Raw genomic sequence first — 20,409 nt, forward strand, 5'->3', positions numbered from 1 at the left:
TTTTTTTGAAATTTTTATCTAATTTTGTTTTAATTTTAATTTTTAGAATTTTCTAAATTTTTTAAAAAAAATTATTGTTTTTATCATTTTTATATAATCAAGGTCAATTAATAGAAAGTATAAAAACTGAAGACTACAATTATTATACCAACTAAAAAAGTGTCACTTAACAATGGGGTAACAAAAAAAATAATTTTGAAAACTTTAGTAAACAAATTGTAACTTTTTTTAGTTAAATGACAAAAAATAAAAATTTAACCAAAATTTAGTGAATGATAGTGTACTTTACCTACTTTTTTATACCAACTAGTATGCCTTGGAATGGCAATACACATTACACGTCTACATTGAGAGAATGGAGGTTCAAAGCTTAGAGAAAACATTGTTAAAAAGGGTAGTTATAAATCTTGAACATAAATTGTAAAATAGACATAAAAGATAAAAAAAATCAATAAATTTTGGCATAAAGATAAATTTAGCCCCTAATGTTTACTCATTTTGTCACTTAGGCCCTTGACATTTAAAATTTAATAAAATTTCTTGCTTTTGAACAAAAAACTTGATTGATTTGTTGAAATTTTAATGGCATTAACGTGGTAGCTCATATGGCATTTTACATATACTTCACTGTTAACATGGATAAAATTTTTTAAAGTTTTTTGAACTATATTTTATTTTTAAATATTTTTATTAAATTCTTTTTTGAATTTTTATGAATTATATGTGGACTGCCATGCGAGTGGCCACATTAATGCTGTTAAAATTTTAATAATTTAGTCAATTTTCTGTTTAAAAGCAAGCAATTTGACTAAATTTTAAAGGTTGATGGCCAAAATGATCTTAGAAAAAAAATAAAGGGCCAAAATAACAAAATAAATAAACATTAGAGGCTATATTTATTGTTATCTTAATAATTTTTTTTATATTAGTAAAGAGCTTACAAAGAGATATATAATAAAAATAAAATATAAAAAAATATTCATATTTAATTATTTGTAAAATTAAAATATTATATTGACAATGTAAGAAGGTTAATCTTTAAATAAATTAGGGTAATTTACCTTCAAGGTCACTAAGTTATTATTCAATTTACATTTTCGTCATTCAACTTAAAAAAGTTACAAAATGGTCACAAAATTATTCGAAAGTTTTTATTTAAGTCATTGGCCTATTAAAATCATTGTTGTATGGCTTTCAGTTTTTGCACCACCTGCACTAATTGAAATCTCTCAATCTCTTCTTCTTTATAATTTAGGGTTTTTTTTATGAAACAATTTTAAATGTCACATCCGTGAATCAAAACCCAAACAATTTTCTTCTCTAAGCTTCAACATTGACTGTCATATCAACTTAGATTTAAGATTCTTCTACCTGTTGATAGGTACTAATCTACCATACCGATAGCTGAATCATTGGTTAGACCTCACTAGCCGAACTTTAAAAAAAGCATAATAGTCCTGTGACTTAAATAAGAACTTTCGAATAATTTAATGATTTAAATAAAAACTTTCGAATATTTTTAGTGACCATTTTGTAACTTTTTTAAAATTGAGTGACAAAAACGTAAATTTCTTAATAATTTAGTGACATTGAGCATAATTTACCCAATAAATTACTTTTTTTATCGGAATTTCTTTCGCCTTAAACACTCAAGAAGGAGATTCAAAAGCTATTTACTTTGAATTTGCAACTTAATTATTTAATGTTTTTAATTTCCCTTTTTTTTCTTCTATATATTGCCTTCTCAATTCTCTCAAAAACCTCTTCCACTTCTGCTATCTCCCCTCCTTATAGAATCCTCTTCTTGGTTTTCTTTTCCCTTCTACGTCTGAGCTTCTGCTGTTCCCCTGTTTTTATTATTTTTTCTGTTCTTTTCATACCATTTGGTGGGCTTTTGCCCTTCTATGGTGTGTTTTGGTTGTTAAGCCTTTGACTTCTAGAGTCTATACAAAATACCCATATCCTCAAAACTCTCGAAAAAAAACTCCATTTGTGAATCTTCTTTTCTTTCTTTTTGGGTTGTCTTGTGAATCTCCATGCCGCATAAGTTATTGTTGGTGATGTTTGAGATTCATGTCTCCAGTTGTGAGTGAAATCCTCCGATCGGGGTTTATTATAAATTCCTCCCTCAGACGTAGAACCCATCTTGTTCAGTCTTTCTCAGTTGTTTTCCTTTATTGGGTCTACGTTTTCTCAGAAATAAAAAATGTGTAATGCTTTATAGATTAGCTAAACATATACATAATTAGTGATTTTGGAGTAAATATAATAATTAATATGGCTTCGTGCAGTGGAAATTCGAATTCCAATTCCTCAGGTTCCACACAGCATCAGTTGATGGATCAAAGGAAACGAAAAAGGATGGAATCGAACCGAGAATCAGCGAGAAGGTCAAGGATGAGAAAACAAAAGCACATAGATGATTTAGTGGGACAAATAACAGAGCTAAAGAAAGATAATAACCAAATCCTGACAAGCATCAACTTCACCACCCACCGCTATTTGAACATTGAGGCTGAAAACTCCGTTTTGAGGGCTCAGATGACTGAACTAAGCCAAAGGCTAGACTCTCTAAACGACATCCTCCATTATCTAAACAGAGAGGGTATTGAATACACTCCTGACTGTTTCACCAACCCTTTCAATGTGCCTTATCTTAACCAACAACCACCCATCATGGCCTCTGCACACATCTTTCAATACTAATTGATGAAGAAAGTATTCATGTCATTTGTTGGTGGGTTTTGTTTTGTTTTGATTTTTCAATGTGGGAATCAATGAGTGGGTAAGTGAATTGGCAATTCTGCCATGGTTGCTTTCTAGGGTTAACAGTTATGTTTTTGTTTTTTTCTAGGAGGGCTTTTGAGATATAAAATATGGTGTGAAGGACTGTGAATGTATGTGGTGTTTCAAGTAATATATAATGCTAAAATAATTATTTTCTTTCACTTTGTTTGATGTAGTTTTCTTTCCTTAGGGTCTGTTTGATTGCCAGTAAAATATTTTCCGTAAAATGATTTTGAGAAAATGTTTTACTTTTCTGTAAAATGATTTACTGGAAAATATTTTCTGATGTTTGATTGAATCTGTGTAAAATGTTTTCGGCTGTTTGGCAGATTTACTGGAAATATTTTTCGAAAAAATTGTTTTTACATATATTGATATATATTAATAAATTTTTATATTTTAAATTATTTTTACATATATTGCAATGATTTATTTATAATAATACTCAATTATCAAGCCGCATATTAATCGTTATGAATTGAAAAAAATTAATATCAAATAAATTATTTGTAATTGTGTTAAAAAACAAGTATTGAATAATTAAAAAAATAAGTTACTGGAAAATCGATAAATAGAAGCAATTTTCTACCGGAAACGAAGAAAGGAATGAAGGAGGCGATAGAGAGGAGAGAACGGAAAATGTCTTACGAAATTTGAAAGGGTAAGACATTTTCCCTAAAATGTAACCCATTTTCCCTTATTTTGGAGTTCATTTTCCAAATGGAAAATGTTTTCCGCCAATCAAACGCTGGAAAAATTGTTTTGTTAAATCAAACAGACCCTTAATATATCAACATTTATGGTGTCTTCGAGTGAAAATAATTCAATTGCTCTTTCTCTCTCTTTTGTTGCCTCTGTTTTTGGTCAAGAAAAGTGGCAAATAATTGACGATATAGAACACTGTAATTTTTTAATTTAACAAAACAACAATTTGCTTGTTCACGACAAAAATCATGATTATGACTATTATATTGCTAAAGCTCATTTTTTTTTATATTTAACATTCTATTCAACCAATTTACTTATTATCTAAATCTTTATGTATCAAAAATAAAAAAAATTAGAAATTTTATGAAATAAAGAGAGTAAAATAGCATAAATATATTTTATAGTTTTGTTTATCACTAGAGAGATTTATAATACTTTTTCAAAGCCTATATCTATATATATATAAAATATAAATGAAATAAAATTCTATTTCTAATAAATATTAGAGTTTTAAAGTATATCAAACTTATCTTAAAATATCGATAAATATCCATTTAATAATAAAATATTCATAATAAATTTTTTTTGCTAAATAAAAATATTACAAAATCTTTTATTGAATCTATTGTAGGCCCTAAATATTAGCAATTAACTTTGATATCATGGGTTTATCAAAAGAAGAAAAACTATGATATCATGGAAAGAAATCATTAAAAAAACATATATAATATTCTTTTAATGGTTGAATTTTTTATCACATTGCGGTAAAATTGATAATTTTTTTTCATTTCTTTTTTAAGAATAGATTAATTTCATTTCATCCAATTAAGAATATGGGCAAATAGGCCAAAACAAGCTTAAGAGATTGAGCCGTAAGTAAAAATAAGTAATCCAGGCTCAGAATTTATCCCAAAACCAAACAATCTCACCAACCTTTATTTGGAGCCATTGTAGAAGAGGAGAAGATCATCAGAGATGTCCGAGAGGCAGGGAAATGTTACATTTAATTTAGAGAAAAGGAAGAAAGCAAAGAAGAAGAAAGAAAGAGAGAGATGAGGAAGAAACAAATTTTATTAACTGAAAATGCATAATCATTCCTAACATACTCCTCCTACTCAAAAGGGAAACAAAACAATGGTTATGAAAGTTGTTATTTGACAGCTGTAACCACCTCCCCAACACACCGTTTCACTAACTACACAACCCCAAACCTTACCCTTTTTTATTCGATAGTAAGGACTGACTCAAAACACATTATTTTGTTAACTGTTTTTAGCCAAAAGGTAGCGCAACAATAATTGTTTTAACAGAAAGAATTTCCCTTCATAAAAATTATTCCTTCCCAAGATGTAACACCCCATACCTAACCTGATAGCCAGGTCTAAACTCTGGGATGCCACATTCATTACCAGAGCAAATACAAACATTTACAATTCAATTCAACAATTCATGCATGCTATTTAAATCATTACACATTTCTAAAATGATTCACAATCATGTTCGGGTTATGTACAAGCTTACAAGAGGTCTTTTGATAACCTGAGGTCGAATAAGGATTAAATTGTAATGTTTCAAAACTATCGGGTTGATGTTGCGACTTCGGGGGTTCTAGGTCGCGACGTCACTCACTATCCATTTCTCATTGTGACATTAAATATAACACACCAATACCAGGCTCGATCGCCAGGTCTGAGCTACAAGGTGTCATATTCGTTGCCAGAGCAACTACAATCAATAACATTCAATTCAATGTCATTATACATTTAAGTTTAAGTAAATCATACGTATTAAACATTACACAATCATTTTCAGGTCTTATATGAGCTTACGAAAGCTCTTTTGTTAACCTGAGGTCGAAATGTATTAAATTGTAAAGATTACAAAAATTTAAATTGACGTCGCAATTTCAGGGTTTTCTCGTCAGAACATGACTCTGACTTAGGTTCGTCATGACCTCGAGGCTACGTCATTGCAATGTGAACCCTGAGTTGTTTCTCATCATGATGTTGGGGGTACGGTGTCACGAAACAACAAGCTGTTACCTAAAAAATTAACCTGTTACCAGTTTGAATGACATGAAATCACACATACATATTCCAATACAACCAAAAAAACAACATACCAATTGAAATCAAGCAAAAATATACCAAAATGATACTTCCAATAACATCAACTACCAAATTCTAACGTCAACTATGTACAATACACAAATAAAAAAAATCCTAGGTACATGCCACACTCAATTCGAAAGGTATATTACAAACTTTGCTAAGTTAGAGAATTGATTCTTAGATGTTGGAACGACTTCTCGAATTTTAGAGGTTCATCTATACCTGCGCACGGGGAAAACAAATTATACACTAAGCAATAGAGCTCGGTGGTACATTTTCAATTTAAGGTATATAAAACATAAGCATTAAAATTAGACTTTAAGCTACAACATGCAATTTGCACATAACATCTAGCTATTGGAACTGGTGCCCTAAGTGTAGTATTTTTGTCTAAGAACACTTGTAATTTTCTGAACAGACTGGTTTAATAAAATTATTCATGAATTACATTAATACTTTGTATTATTGTCCTCAAATGGTTTTTGCACACAAAGAAAAATTGAAGGAAGTGTTGCTCATTGGTTGTGTAAATGTTTAACCAAAACTAAGTGGTATTACGTGGTCGGATCATAGTATAGAAAGAAAACTTGTATTAGTAGACAAACCTAAACATGTTTTTAGTCTAATTAGAAATAAAAAAACCAATTAAAAGACTAATATGTTGTCTATCAAGTCTAATTGGTGAGATGTCTTGTCTTGGACATCGGAGTGGATGACTCCTAGAAGATAGAGACATAGATGTGACTGACTGGACTGACTGTATATCAGACAAGACCCGAGCAGAATAGGTTCTGAATTCGTTTATGGATTTATTCACTTATGAAGTTCATAGTGTGACATACCTAAATCCTAATTGGATGGAGGACTATATATGCGTGACTCATACATTTTGATGTAAGTAAAAGCCTAAGTTCAAATAGATAAGGAACTGAAAGCTGATGTGTTGGGTGCAAGACTTTTGTAGTATGTAGCGTAATTCACAATAGTGGAATTCATAACCCAAAACATAGGTAAATGATATCTTCTTATTGACATTAAATGGCTGATGAAAAATAAACATGCCTATAGGTCATCCATTTTTGTGATGGATGACTTGATCACTATTTGATAATGATTGACTTTTCATAAAGAAAGATGTAATGGTTACCATGATATAAAATGGGATCATATTGGGAAAACAAATATAATCCCAAAGAGATCAAGGATATCCTATGAGGGTAACACAATGCTAGTAGGAATACTAAGGTGTGTCGTCCACCCTAGTCCTATTTTAAGTATAATGTTGTTTTTCTATTTGAAATAAACTACTAAAACTCAACAAAGGTTCTACTTTTTTTTATAAATAGATGACACCGATAGAGTTATTAACACGACTTTGAGAGATTGTTAATCTAGAAAAAATATAGAGAATTTATTCTCAACTATTAAATATATTTTTTTGGACATAGGACATAAATGTAATTTTTGCAAAAAGAGTCTATGACGAGGAGAAGATGGAGCGATGGAGGTTGAAGACACAATGAATGCCTTGTGGCAAAAAACTATGTATTTTTTTATTTTCTAGAAATAGATCAATAGAAACCTTGGCTTACAATTTTGTTTTATTACTCATCTCTTTATATATGGATGAGATGATCCATAGTTGATCTATTAAAGATAAGAAGTGTGATAATGAGAAAATATATGTTATGTATTGTTTCATTCACTTCTTTAGGTTATTCAATTACAGTGAGAAGTGTGGTAATGAGAAGGTGTATGTCTAGGATTGGATTTGACAAGGAAAGACTTGGTTTTTAAGTTGTCAAATACAACTCACCTCCCTTTCCCAGGAACCTACCTGGTGCACGGTTCACATTCACTTATTCAGTTTTCCCCTTAAAAGAAAAATTGTGGAGAATCAAAATTGTTAGATTGAATTTTATGAATAATTAAATTTGAATTGTCACAACCCAAATCTGGATTATTCGAGTTGAAGGCGTGTAGATGTGAAGTTGTCTGTTCTAGTGCACTCTGATGGTTAGTTCGCCAAATTATAAACTTTTGGCGAACTAATGTCTTGGCGAATTGAGTATCCATCTATGGAAGTATATCAGGATTTAGTGTTTGATATGTTCTTCAATAAAAGAAAGAATTTGATAAAAGAAAAGTAAGCTCTATGTAGGTTACCACCAGAGGTATAGTTCGCCTAGTTTGTTTAAGCATTGTGAAGAGCAAGTCTTGGTAACTAGATCTGGTTATAAAACAATTAAACTGATTGGTCAAATAGTTTTTAGACAAGACTCTCATTTATATTTCTTCTGGATTCTGTATGCCATTAGGAAGGGTATATTATGAAGTTTCTTCACACTTAAATTCCATTAAATAGAAGTGGATTATATGTATGTGAGTAGGGCTTGTGAGAAAGTTTCTTCTCCCTTAAAAATGACTCTTAAATTCTTAAATATCAAATGTTATTGCTAGTTACTATTCTTATGTAAACTAAAAAGTAAGGATTCTTAGAAATAAAAAGAGGATGTTCTATCTCCTGGTAAGTTTGACAACTTTACATGTTAAGAGCAAGAGTACTATGATATATATATGCAACAAGTTATGATTAAAAGGTCATGCATGAGGGTTATCTGTAGATGAGATGTTAGCAATCTGTCTGTAAAATGGGTTTTAATGGTGAATCTATGCTCTTTTAAGTAGTTGGTGCTGCGGGTTTGTAAAAGGTGTTTAGAATTGAGGATTTTGACCTTCTGTAAGGTGAGTCTCATGTGAGTCTCTAATATCGACTCATACAAGTTTATGTAAGTAGATTATTTGTGATTGGTGTTCTTGAAAACAACATGTGAGTACATGAATGATTGTTGGAAAATAAGTATGTATTTCCTGATATAGGTCTTTGTGAGTCTGGAATATGATGAATTGTGTGTATTGGCGTATGCGATACTATTAAGCAACTAAGTGTGTGTGTTTAGAATGTATACTGTGTAATGTGATTGTGCAGATGCGTATGAAGTATGTATTGAGGTATGATTTGGTTAAGAAAATGAGTTAGCTTACTTGAATATATGTTTATATTAGATATGTGATGTGAGATTGAAAATTTTTGGGAATGGGGTGTATCTAAGTTTGGAGATTGTCACACCCCAAGTTTGGTGGACCTAAAATTTTGGCGTATAGTGGCAAAATAATCTGTTTGGCAAAGTGTAATCCACCCATATGTTTCTTTTGGCGCATAGGTGTGGGCATATAGTAACTGCCGTGAAAGTGAAGATTTTATTTCAGGATATTTTTCTATATAAATGAAAAGATAGTGTTAAGTGAAAAGGGGTAAGTATGATATGAATTATTGCCAAAGGTATAATATGCATTGTTTATCTGAAGTATTGTGCTAGAGTTAGGTTTTAGAGTAACTTGGTTTGGAACCAACTAGATAGACTAGTTTGATATTTATAATGCAAAATTATCATTTATATTTCGTTCAGAAATTGTAGACCATTAAGAAGGAAAATTCTAAAATGTGCGACACTTGTTAAGTTTCACTAGGTAGGATGGGTCATATTGATATGTGTGAGAAGGGTTTTGAGAAAGTTTCTTCTTCTTCCTTTGAGATTACTTTCTTATTTTTTTTCTTAAATCCATTGGTATCTTTTCCTTATTAAACTGGAAGTTAAAGATTCTTGGTTTAATCAGTGATCATTCCATCTCTAGGTAAGTCTTACAGCTTTGCATGTTAGATGTTTTTGAAAGAGTGAGTCTATATGTGGTATATGAATATTAAGTTGTAAGTATAAGGCTTTGCATGGGGGTTGTCAGAGTTTAAGATGATACTAAATTGTATGTAAATGAGTTTTAATGGTGGTGCTATGTTCTATAAGTAGTTGTTGTTGTTGGTTAAAGAAGGATGTCTGAGTCTAGAGCTTAGAATTGTAGTAGATGAGTATCAGATCAGTCTCTATCTTGACTCTCTTATGTAAACTATTCAAGTAGAAGTATATATTCAAGATGAGTATACTAAAGAGGAGATATGGGTTATGATTATATGTATAAAGTTCTTTTGAAAAAAAATGTTGATGGCTAAGAATACAGGTAAAGTTTGATAAATAGGAAGTATGGGTTGAATCTAGAATGCAAAATAATCTAGGTAAGTATATGTTAAGAAAATGTTCCTTTTTGAAACCTTTGGTACGATAGTTATATTGATAACTAGATTGGTAGATCACGATATGAAATTAAGTGTAAGATCGTGAGGTTAAGACTCATGGCATCATATGATGTGAGAACACTCACAGTGTAGCCTCTAATAAGTTGAATACTAGATTGGAAGATCACGATACATGAATGTGTCTAAGTCCAAGTGGCTAAGATCCATGGTAAGATATGTCTGTATGTATGTTTATGGTGTAGCCTTCGATAATGTGCAAATCGAATTGACAAATACGATACATGAAATTATGTATAAGTCCACAAGGGAGATACCCAAGGAACCTTTTGTGAAAGTTTGCCAAGATAGTAAACATGTGAATCTGTATGATGCCTTTATGGCATATTCTGTTTCGCCCTTGTGGCATACTCTACTAAGTCTAATTTGTAAGGTACGTTTATTTGCCCTTCTAGTAAGATATGAGTAAATTCTGATTGTTTTATGATAGATACTTCTATGATAAGGTTATAAAACGTCTAAGGTTAATTTGGTTGAATTAGATAAAGGAAAATTTAAAAAAAAAGTGTGTATCTATATGTTAAAACAGGTATCCGCCATGGTAATATGTTAGTTTTGAAAATGGGTGTATTCATGGTTATAAAAGACATAAGAAATTGTCAATTCAAGTTCGTCTGAGTTACGTAATGTTGAATCCGAGTTATCTGGAATATGCTATATCTGAGTTGTATAATGACTTCTTCTAAAATCATATGGAATTTGAGTTATCGCTATCCTGAGTATTTGGGGTTCTGAAATAAAGTGATGTTGAATTCATTTGAATGATTTGTGTAGTACATTATCAGTGAGAGTTTGTATGGAATCAAACCAAATTATGATTTGATTAGTAATTTGATGGTATTCAAATCTGCGTAAGTATTCACCAAATTTGTATGTATCCGCTAGTGATTAATATCTGTGAACAACTATTCTGGAGTAAGTTTGTGTATTAAGAGATAATCTGTATGAGCTCTGAAGAGATATTCTTTTGGATGGTATATTGGTAAGCTTAAAGTATGAAAGTTGGCATGTAAGTGAATGCCAAAACTGTAATAGTAACCACCCGAAATGGAAGTAATTGGTTCAAAAGGGTAGTTGGCGCACAAATTTTCTTCAAATAAGGTAAAGTATCCGTTAAGGTATTCTTTTTTGGATAAAGCTCACTAGGTTCTCTTGAACTTAAAATGTTTATTGTTGTTTTCAGGTTTATGGGAAGAGAATGCACCAAGAGAGATAATACCAAGAGGACTCTAAGGTACCAGCGAAGTAGGTTATTATGTATATAGTGCAAAAGTGGTGCATTTTAGTGTTACGCCCTAAGAGGTCGTCTATAACAAACTTTTATATTATATAAGTTGTAACGTGTTGATGTAATGATTTATTTTAAATACTTTTCTTTGTTCTTAGATATTCAGTCTTTTAATAAAAATAAGAAGAAAAATATTTTCAGTAAAAAGGATTTGTCAACTGTTTTGATAATTCAGTTAAGTATTTTGTGTAGTAACACTCGAGATCTGGACCCGGTGATTTAGGTCAGGTTGCAGGTATTATAGAGAGGTTGTGATGTGAGTTTGGACACTACAGTGGTATTCGATGAAGTTTGTTAGGATAGTAAACATGAATTTTGATATGAAAATTCTAAAGAAAAGTTCATGGCCATGGCACATTCTGAAAAGGGTAGATGAGCAACATTAATCGACTGGGGTTCTCTGCATGTCCTAGGGTGATGATGGGAAAATCTCACGCGATGTGAGTTTAGGGAAATTTGTATTGGAAACATGGCAAATCTTGGGGTGCCTAGGTCGCATTCTATTAGCCTTTGTGACATTATGTTAGCCTTTGTAGTGTACTCTGTATATTACCTTTGTGGCGTATTTTGTTTCACCCTAGTGACATACTCTGGTAAGTTTATGTTAAGGATAGGATCCTTCTGAAGCTTTAGTGTGAAAATTTTTGTGATTAAAACTCACTAAGTTCCTATGAACATACTAGTGATATGTTTATATTTCAAGTATTACTGTTAAGTGAGAGGGCTAGGAGAGACAATGTGAGGAATACACCAGAGATGCTACAAATAGGGATACTATGCATGTAGTGGGTGTTTTGGAAAAATTGGCATTTAGTAGAACTACACACTAAGAGATTGTCTTTTGCAAACCATGTGTTATAATAAATTGTAACAAGTTCAAAGCAATATGTATATTTTTAATTATTTACTTTCCTTTGTTATTTTATATGGAGTTTTAAAATAAAGTAATCAGAAAAATGTTTTAAGAAAAGGAAATCATTAACTATTTTACTAAATTTTGTTAAGTGATTAATGTGGTAACACCCAAGATTCGAACTCAGTGAATTGGGTCAAGTTGAGGGTGTTAATATTACAAAAATTGTCATAGCATGTCATGCATATATGAGATAAGCATGCAATATTGTTTAGGAAAGAATGCCACATGTAGTTGTCATACATTTATTGATCATACATGATTGAAACCAAAAATTATAAAAACATTGCATGTTTTTTAAAATATTGAGTGGGAGAAGGTTCCTAAACAAGACCTACGGCCTCCATTAATGGTCTATTGTGATGGCATGGTAAGTACACTACCCTATGGTAGGATTGCTATGTGGATTTCATTGAGGAGATTTCCCGAAAGGAATAAGAATTCTCTTGTGATCAAATGATAATTGGACTGACCCTTGCGGTAGGCCTTATCATGCGATAGGTCAAGAAAGGCTATCTTCAAAAGAGGACAGCTAGTCAAAGCATGCTACTCGGTGAGATTGTCCCACGATGACTCATTTGTGGTGCATGATGTGATAGGTGTTGAGTTGATGGTGATACACTCAAGTTCTTCTAGTTAAGTAACTCCCCATGGAGCTCTATTTAAGTTAGAATTATGGCCAAGCTTTACATAATTATTAGTATGTTTGAATGCTTAAACAATTAGGTTCATGTACTAACTAGATGAAAATCCACGTTCTTACTAGTTGATCATGATCACCCCACGGTGGCTTGATTTAGTGGGTTTGGGAATTATTGTTGCAATAACTTACAAATGTTTTCAAGGTTTAGTAATGTAAGATGAATGCATCATCTTAATGCATATCGTAATGTTGCAAAACATTTTCAAACATTTGCTTAATACAAAGATATTATTATATGACTGCTTGTATTTTCAATTCGAAAATGACACCAACTCTCTTATTAAACATACTCACAAAAAACAAACAACTATAAGGAATGAGAAAGGAACCGAATAATTGTCCTGAGCTGTGAGAAACTTAAAATAGTTCTTGATACTAAGTGCTCTCCAGCCACTCAAGCTGAGGTTAAAAAAAGTTGGGAAGAGTTTTATAAGATAGCTCATTGCTATATGCTGAAAAGTGTAACCATCACTCCGTATAAGCAACTGAAAAGCTATAAGACTGCTAAAGCAATTCTAGATAAACTAGAAGACATGTTCGTAGGCCAAGCTCCCTTGTCTCGACAGTCTGTTATAACTAGCTTAATGAGTGCCCAATAAAAACCCGACACTCTGGTCAAAGACTATATGATCACTCTTATGAGCTACTTTGCCGAGGCTATAGGCAATGAGGCCAATTTGGACCAAAACACCCAAATAGTGATGGACTTCAAAAGCTTGCCCATGGATTTTGCTAGTTTTATGGGCCGTATATACCTTGGAAAGAAAAATCTGATGCTTACACAACTCATGAAGGAGTTACAATCCTATGATTTGATGTTGAATGATGACCAGACGGTGCAAAAAGTAGAAGCAGATATAGTCATCGTTTCTTCCTCAAAAGGTAAAGGAAAACACACTAAGAAAGGAAAGACTAAGGACTCTAGGCCACCACAAGTGGAAAGTAAGAGAATTAGAAAACCAAAAGGCTTACCTAAGTGTAAATGCTTCTTTTGCAGCAAGAAATGACATTTCAAGGCAAACTGTAATGAGTGGAAAGAATGCCTAGCTACCAAAGGCAAAGGTATGAAACTATTGATGATAGAAGCTTGTTTAGTAGAAGACTCAATAGACCACTGGGTCATTGATCCGGGAGCCACTAATCATGTTCGTGTTTCTCTGTAGGGGTTTGAGGAGACAAAAGATCTTAGAGATAAGAGCTTATCGTTGCGGACTGGGAACGAGACAAGTGTGGCAGCTGAAGTAGTGGGAGATGTACATCTTTATTTTGATAATGTTCAGAAAATTATTTTAAAAGGCGTTTTCTATTTACCAATTTTTAAAAGAAACTTAAATTTAGTTACATGTTTATATAAAGACGGCTTAATCGTGAATTTTAATAATATATTACAATATTTAGAAATCACAATCTTATCTGTAATGGATGGATGTCAAATAATCTCTATTTTATCAAACCAAAGATGTACACACTGCTCGAGACTAAAGTATCGAATAAAAGACTTAAAACTTCTCACTCTAATGAGACGTACTTTTGAAATTTGAGACGTGGTCATATTAACCGAGAAATAATCACTAGACTTATGAAAGACGACATCTTAAGTTCTCTTAAAGAAGTTGATCTTCCATAATGTGAATATTTCTTGGAAGGTAAGATGACTAAGCGATCTTTTAATGCAAAAGGAACGAGGACCGAAAAACCCTTAGAACTTCTGCACATTGATGTATGTGGCCCTATGAGCGATAGTACAAGAGGTGGTTACGAGTAGTATGTATCCTTTATTGATGACTATTCCAAATATGCACATGTATACCTGATGCACTACAAGAGTGAAACCTTTGATAAATTTGAGAAGTTTCGTGTGAAAGTGTAGAAACAACTAGGTTTACCCATAAAGGCATTTCGGTCTGGTCGAGGTGGGAATAGTTATTTGATGAGTTCTTAAGGCACCTCATAGAGAATGAGATTCTATCCCAGTTAACCGTGTTAGGCACTCCACAACAGAATGGCATGGCAGAGAGAAGAAATCAAACATTGTTAGACATGGTATGTTTAATATTAAGTTATTTGAAGCTACCAACCTCTTTTTGGGGATACATTGTACAAATGACTTGCTATATTCTGAATGATGTGCCAAATAAGGTAGCACCGAAAACCCCATACGAATTGTGGCATGGTAGGAAGTCGAATCTAAATCATTTTAGGATTTGGGGATGTCTAACCCACGTAATAGATAAAGATGCGAGAAAGTTGGACTCACATAGGCTGGAGTTCTTCCAATCTAGTAGAAGCTTTTTTAACACTGAGTTTGCCGAATAGAAAGATGATGCCCCACTCATATATGACGAAGTGATGCAAAGTGTTGATTCCAAGCTCTAGAAAATAGCTATGAAAGCTGAGATAGACTCTACGTATTCCAACTCAATGTGAGAACTTGTAAAATTACTAGAAGGGACAAATCTCATAGGGTGTGAGTGGATCTACAAGAGGAAAAGAAACGTGGATGGAAAAGTGGAAACTTATAAGGCCAGACTTGTAGCAAAAGGTTATTCTCAGAAAGAAAACATTGATTACGAAGAAGCCTTCTCTCTGGTTGCCATGCTCAAGTCAATCTATATATTACTATCCATTGCGATGGCTCTCAATTACGAGATCTGACAAATAGATGTTAAGACGGTGTTTTTTAATGACTATCTTGAATAGAGCATCTAGATGATGCAATGCACCAGATATATAGCTAAAGGGAACGAGCATAAAGTTTGCAAACTACATAGATCCATATATGGACTTAAGCAAGTGTCTTACTCATGGAATCAAAGATTTGATTAAGTGATCAAGACTTTTGGATGTGAGCAAAATGTAGATAAACCTTGTGTTTATAAATGTTTAGGGGATGGAAATATGGTCTTTCTCATTCTATATGTCGATGATATTCTACTCATTGGGAATGATGTAGGGACATTGTCATTGGTTAAACTGTGGCTAACCCAACAGTTTTGCATGAAAGACTTGAAAGAAACTAATTTTGTTCTAGGTATTCGAATTCTAAGGGATCAAAAGAACAAAGTGATAGCACTGTCTCAAGCTTCATACATAGACTAGAAATTGGAGCATTATATAATGATTGATTTGAAGAAGGGAAATCAGCCCTCCTTATCGAGACTTCATCTCTCTTTAGAGGACTATTTTAAGACAGCGGAAGAAAGGGAGAGCATGAGAAAGGTTCCTTATGGTTCGGTAGTAGGAAGTCTCATGTATGTTATATTGTGCACATGCCCAGATATTTGTTTTGTAGTGGGGTTGGTAAGTCGATATCAGGCGAATCTAAGACCAAGACATTGACAAGTAGTTAAACATATACTCAAGTAATTATGAAGAACGAGGTATTATATGCGTGTGTATTTTAGAGGAGATCTTACTCCTATAGGATATACTGATTCTGACTTCCAAACGTGTGGGGATTCGAGGAAATTGACATTGGACTGTGCTTTTGTCCTAAACAGTAGGTCCATAGTGTGAATAAGTGTCAAGCAGGGTTACACTACTAACTATAATATAAAGAGTCGAATATGATGTATGGAAAATATATGGCATTATAACATTGTTGATATAGCTAAACCTAAAAGAAACCACATAAGGACAAAACACATTAAGGGAGACAGTAGTGTTTGATGGAATAGTGGATGTAGTCAAAGATCGCATATGAGGACAAACCCTGGGGATTTTTTTGCCAAGACTCTACTACCTAGAGAGATCTTTGGGAATCATATAGAGGGGCACAAAAAATGCGAAACACGACTCATCTGCTTCACTAAGGCAAGTAAAAGACTACTAGATCTGGTGCCTTAATGGTAGTATTTTTGTCTAAGAACACTTGTAATTTTTTGAATAGATTGGTAATAAAATTATTCATGAATTACATTAATACTTTGTACTATTGTCCTCAAATGGTTTTTACATGCAAAGAAAAATAGAAGAAAATGTTGCTCACTGGTTGTCTAAATGTTTAAGTAATACTAAGCGATATTACGTGGTTGGATTGTAGTACGGAAAGACTTGTATTTGTAGATGAACCTAAAATGTCCTTAGCCTAATAAAAAATGAACAAATCGATTAAAAGACTAATATTTCATCTATCAAGTCCAATTGGGGAGATGTCTTGTCTTGGGCATCGAAGCGAATGACTCCCAAAAGATAGAGACATAGATATGACTGACTAGACTGATAGTACATCGGACAAGACCTAAGCAGAATAGATCCTGAATTCATTTATGGATTTATTCGCTTATGGCATTCATAGTGTGGCATACCTAAATCTTGAGTGGATGGCGGCTATGTATGCTTGACTCGTACACTTTAATATAAGTAAAAGCCTGAGTTTAAAAAAGTAAGGAACCGAAAGCTGGTGCGTTGGGTGTATGACTTTTGTAGTATGTAGCATCATTCACAATAATGGAATTCATAGCCTAAAACATGGGTAAATTATATCCTCTCATTGGCATTACATGGTTGATGAAAAGTAAATATGGCCACAGGTCATCCGTCTTTCTGAGGATGACTTTATCACTATTTGATAGTGATTAACTTGTCATGAAGGAAGATATAATGGTTACCATGAGATAAAATAGGATCATATTTGGAGAATGAATATTATCCCAAAGAGATCAAGGATATCCTATGAGGGTAACACACTTATGATAAGGTCATTAGACAAGCACTGAGTAGTTGCTTTCGTAATGGCATGTCGTTGGGGAGAGCTCAGTCACGATACTATAGGGGAATGATTTTGTGACTAAATGAGTTTATAATTAATAGGAAAAAAAACCGAAACTTAATTATAAATCATTTGAGCCTCTACTACATATGTCCAATTGGTCCCTCCGCTTTCTCGTTAAAACTAGAAATAAATTGCGTGTTTGAATATAAATGAACAAAATGAATATGAAAAGAGAAATGAGAAACATTCAAGAATGATTATGGTTTTCTTTGAAATGTAGAAATGAAATCATTTGGAATTAAATGTAAGTTTCTAAAAATGGAAATGAAAATGATCCATTTGCAATCATATATGGATTATTTAAAAAATGATTGGAAGAATGAGTTTATATTTTTGGACTACTTTAAAGCCCGAAAATGAAAATAAACCATTTAGTCATAGTGAGCATGTTGAGTAGTGAAATATTGAACATATTTTCTAAAAATTTTACCGAAGGCAAAATCATCAAAATTTTACCAGGGGTAAAATCATCAAAATTTTGATGAGGGTAAAATAGGGATAATAAAATTATTATATATATAAATATTAAAGTTTATTTTGGAAAATAGAAAAACTAAATTGGGTTGGATCACATTACAGATTACTGGGTCAAAATGACCTAGGAAGTACTTGTAATTGGACCCGATGTGAGAGAGACCCAAAAACCCCTCATGGACCTAAAAGGGGAGGCAACCCTAGTAGGAATACTAGGGTGTGTCGTCCACCCTAATTCTACTCTCTGTAGAATGTTGTTTTTTTATTTGAAATAAACCACTACAACTCAACAAGGGTTTTACTTTCTTATCCTATAAATAGATGACACCGGTAGAGCTATTAACACATGTTTGAGAGATTGTTATTCTGCTGAAAAATAGAGAGAATTTATTCTCAACTATTATATATATATATTTTTGGAATAACAATTCTACCAGTTTCTATTAGGAAGAGAGAATTTTCGTTGCCACCACGTAGGGGATAAAACATTTTCTAGTTCTGTGTTTCAATTCAATTGGTTCGAGCCCACACTCAAAGAAATTTGTGGTACGAGAATAGCGAAGAAGATCGTTTGGTTGAAAGCCAGGAACAATGAATGTCTCGTTAAGCTGAACACAAAAGTAAAAATTCGGTTAAAGTTTATTGCTATAAATATAAAAAACCAGGTCGATTTCAAAATTTTAATTTTCTACTGTGCAAGAAAACCATTTTCAAACCGAGATTTTTCCAACACATGCCAATACATGTATTAATTATCAACATTTCCAATTCAATTGAAGCACAAAACCATCTTAGTATAAAATACCAAAAAAACATATCCAATTTACCCCAATTATAACCAATTCCAATTCACCTATCAATAGCCAACAATTCCTTACATACCAATGCAATATTAGGCATGAACCAAACATTCTTTATAACATATCATCAACATTATATTAACCTTGTATTATAAAGCACAATTCTTTACCTTGTTGTCATATTATTCAGCTTATTTCTAGAGTCTATCAGCTCACTTGTGTTTGTTTTAGCCCCCAAGGCTCTATTTTAACTGATTTACGTTATTGTCAACATGTTTCCATCCATCCCAATTTCACATATATACATATTTGGTTAAAAAGAATCATGTATTACCAACTTCACATTATTTATCAAACTTATAATTTACAACCCCTATTAACTCGACTTAAACTCAGACGGATACTTGGATCGTCCAACCAACACACCAGACAAGCATCGAAGTGCATCATTGGATAAACCGAAGTAGGGTAACTAGCACGTAACATGAGTACTGGCGTACAAAATGCATCTTGGTGAACAGAGTGCATATCTGGCACACGAGATGCATCTTGGCATGTAAATTGTATCCTGGCGCATAAGCGCATAATCCCATACACAACTCAATTATATGGTATGCCAATTATATCCGACACAGCCCGAACAACTAATAGGGTACCATATTCAACTCATTTACAATTTAGTAAAATTACCATTTCTTAATTATATTCACAATCGAATCAATCAACATATCACATAAGCTTCATGTCATTCAATACATTTTCATCAAATCTTATAGCACATATCATATTTCGAGCAACTCATACTATTTTAAAACTTATTCAATTTAGTCTCTCACTTCGAAAAATCCATAATCAAGTTCAATTCAATAAATTTTATTATCACAAAATACTCACCTTGATATTTCTAAATGCAATTAACATGAAGATGCAAGCAATTAAAATGACCTTAAATCGTAAATGTACAAACCATGGTCTCGCGTCACTCATCGGCAACTCTCTCTTTTCCTTTCCCTATAGAAGGTTCTGCGTCAACATTAGCTATGAATAATCACAAACAATAACACATTATCAAATTCTAGTCAGTTCATAACAAAACACAAATTTACACACAATTTGCAATTTATTCAATTTACTCCCTAAAATCGGGACAAACATAACATTCAATTTAGGGATTTGGATTAAAATCTGATTTCACCAAAATTCATTATGGACCTTCTATTTTCTATTCCTATCAACATTTCATAAAATATTTACATTTTATTCAATTTGGTCCCTAATGTAAGAAAATAAAAATTAAGCTATACAATTCAGTTCTTTTATTAATCTAAGCTTAATTCCTAACAATTTCACACCAATTTCATCTAATTCTCAACAATGGCAACTTTCAAAAGCTTTGAAAGCTTTACAAATTGGTACATGGGCTAGCTAAATCAAGCTCTCATAACCTCAAATCTATAAAAATTACAAGAAAAGGACTTGATTACACTTACCAATTTGTGGCCGAAAGCTTGAAGGAACTTAAGGTTTTCTTTCTTTCCAATATTGTGGATGGTGAGAGCTTGAAGATGACGACAAATTGGCCGTCATCCCACTATGTTATTATTTATCCTAAGCTTAAAATTGTTTTAGTTTAATTAATCATAG

General features: G+C 32.5%; 1 protein-coding gene across 1 annotated transcript; it reads left to right on the forward strand.

The window, feature by feature from the left end:
• The first annotated feature begins 2,033 nt into the window (after window positions 1-2,033).
• LOC107910201 (bZIP transcription factor 11) lies at window positions 2,034-2,948 on the forward strand. The gene has a single exon (XM_016837982.2). The coding sequence runs from the start codon at window positions 2,278-2,280 to the stop codon at window positions 2,704-2,706; it is 429 nt and encodes a 142-aa protein (XP_016693471.2). The 5' UTR covers window positions 2,034-2,277; the 3' UTR covers window positions 2,707-2,948.
• The last annotated feature ends 17,461 nt before the right edge of the window (window positions 2,949-20,409 follow it).

Source organism: Gossypium hirsutum, chromosome D02 (genome assembly GCF_007990345.1).
Source record: "Gossypium hirsutum isolate 1008001.06 chromosome D02, Gossypium_hirsutum_v2.1, whole genome shotgun sequence".
NCBI lineage: Eukaryota > Viridiplantae > Streptophyta > Magnoliopsida > Malvales > Malvaceae > Gossypium > Gossypium hirsutum.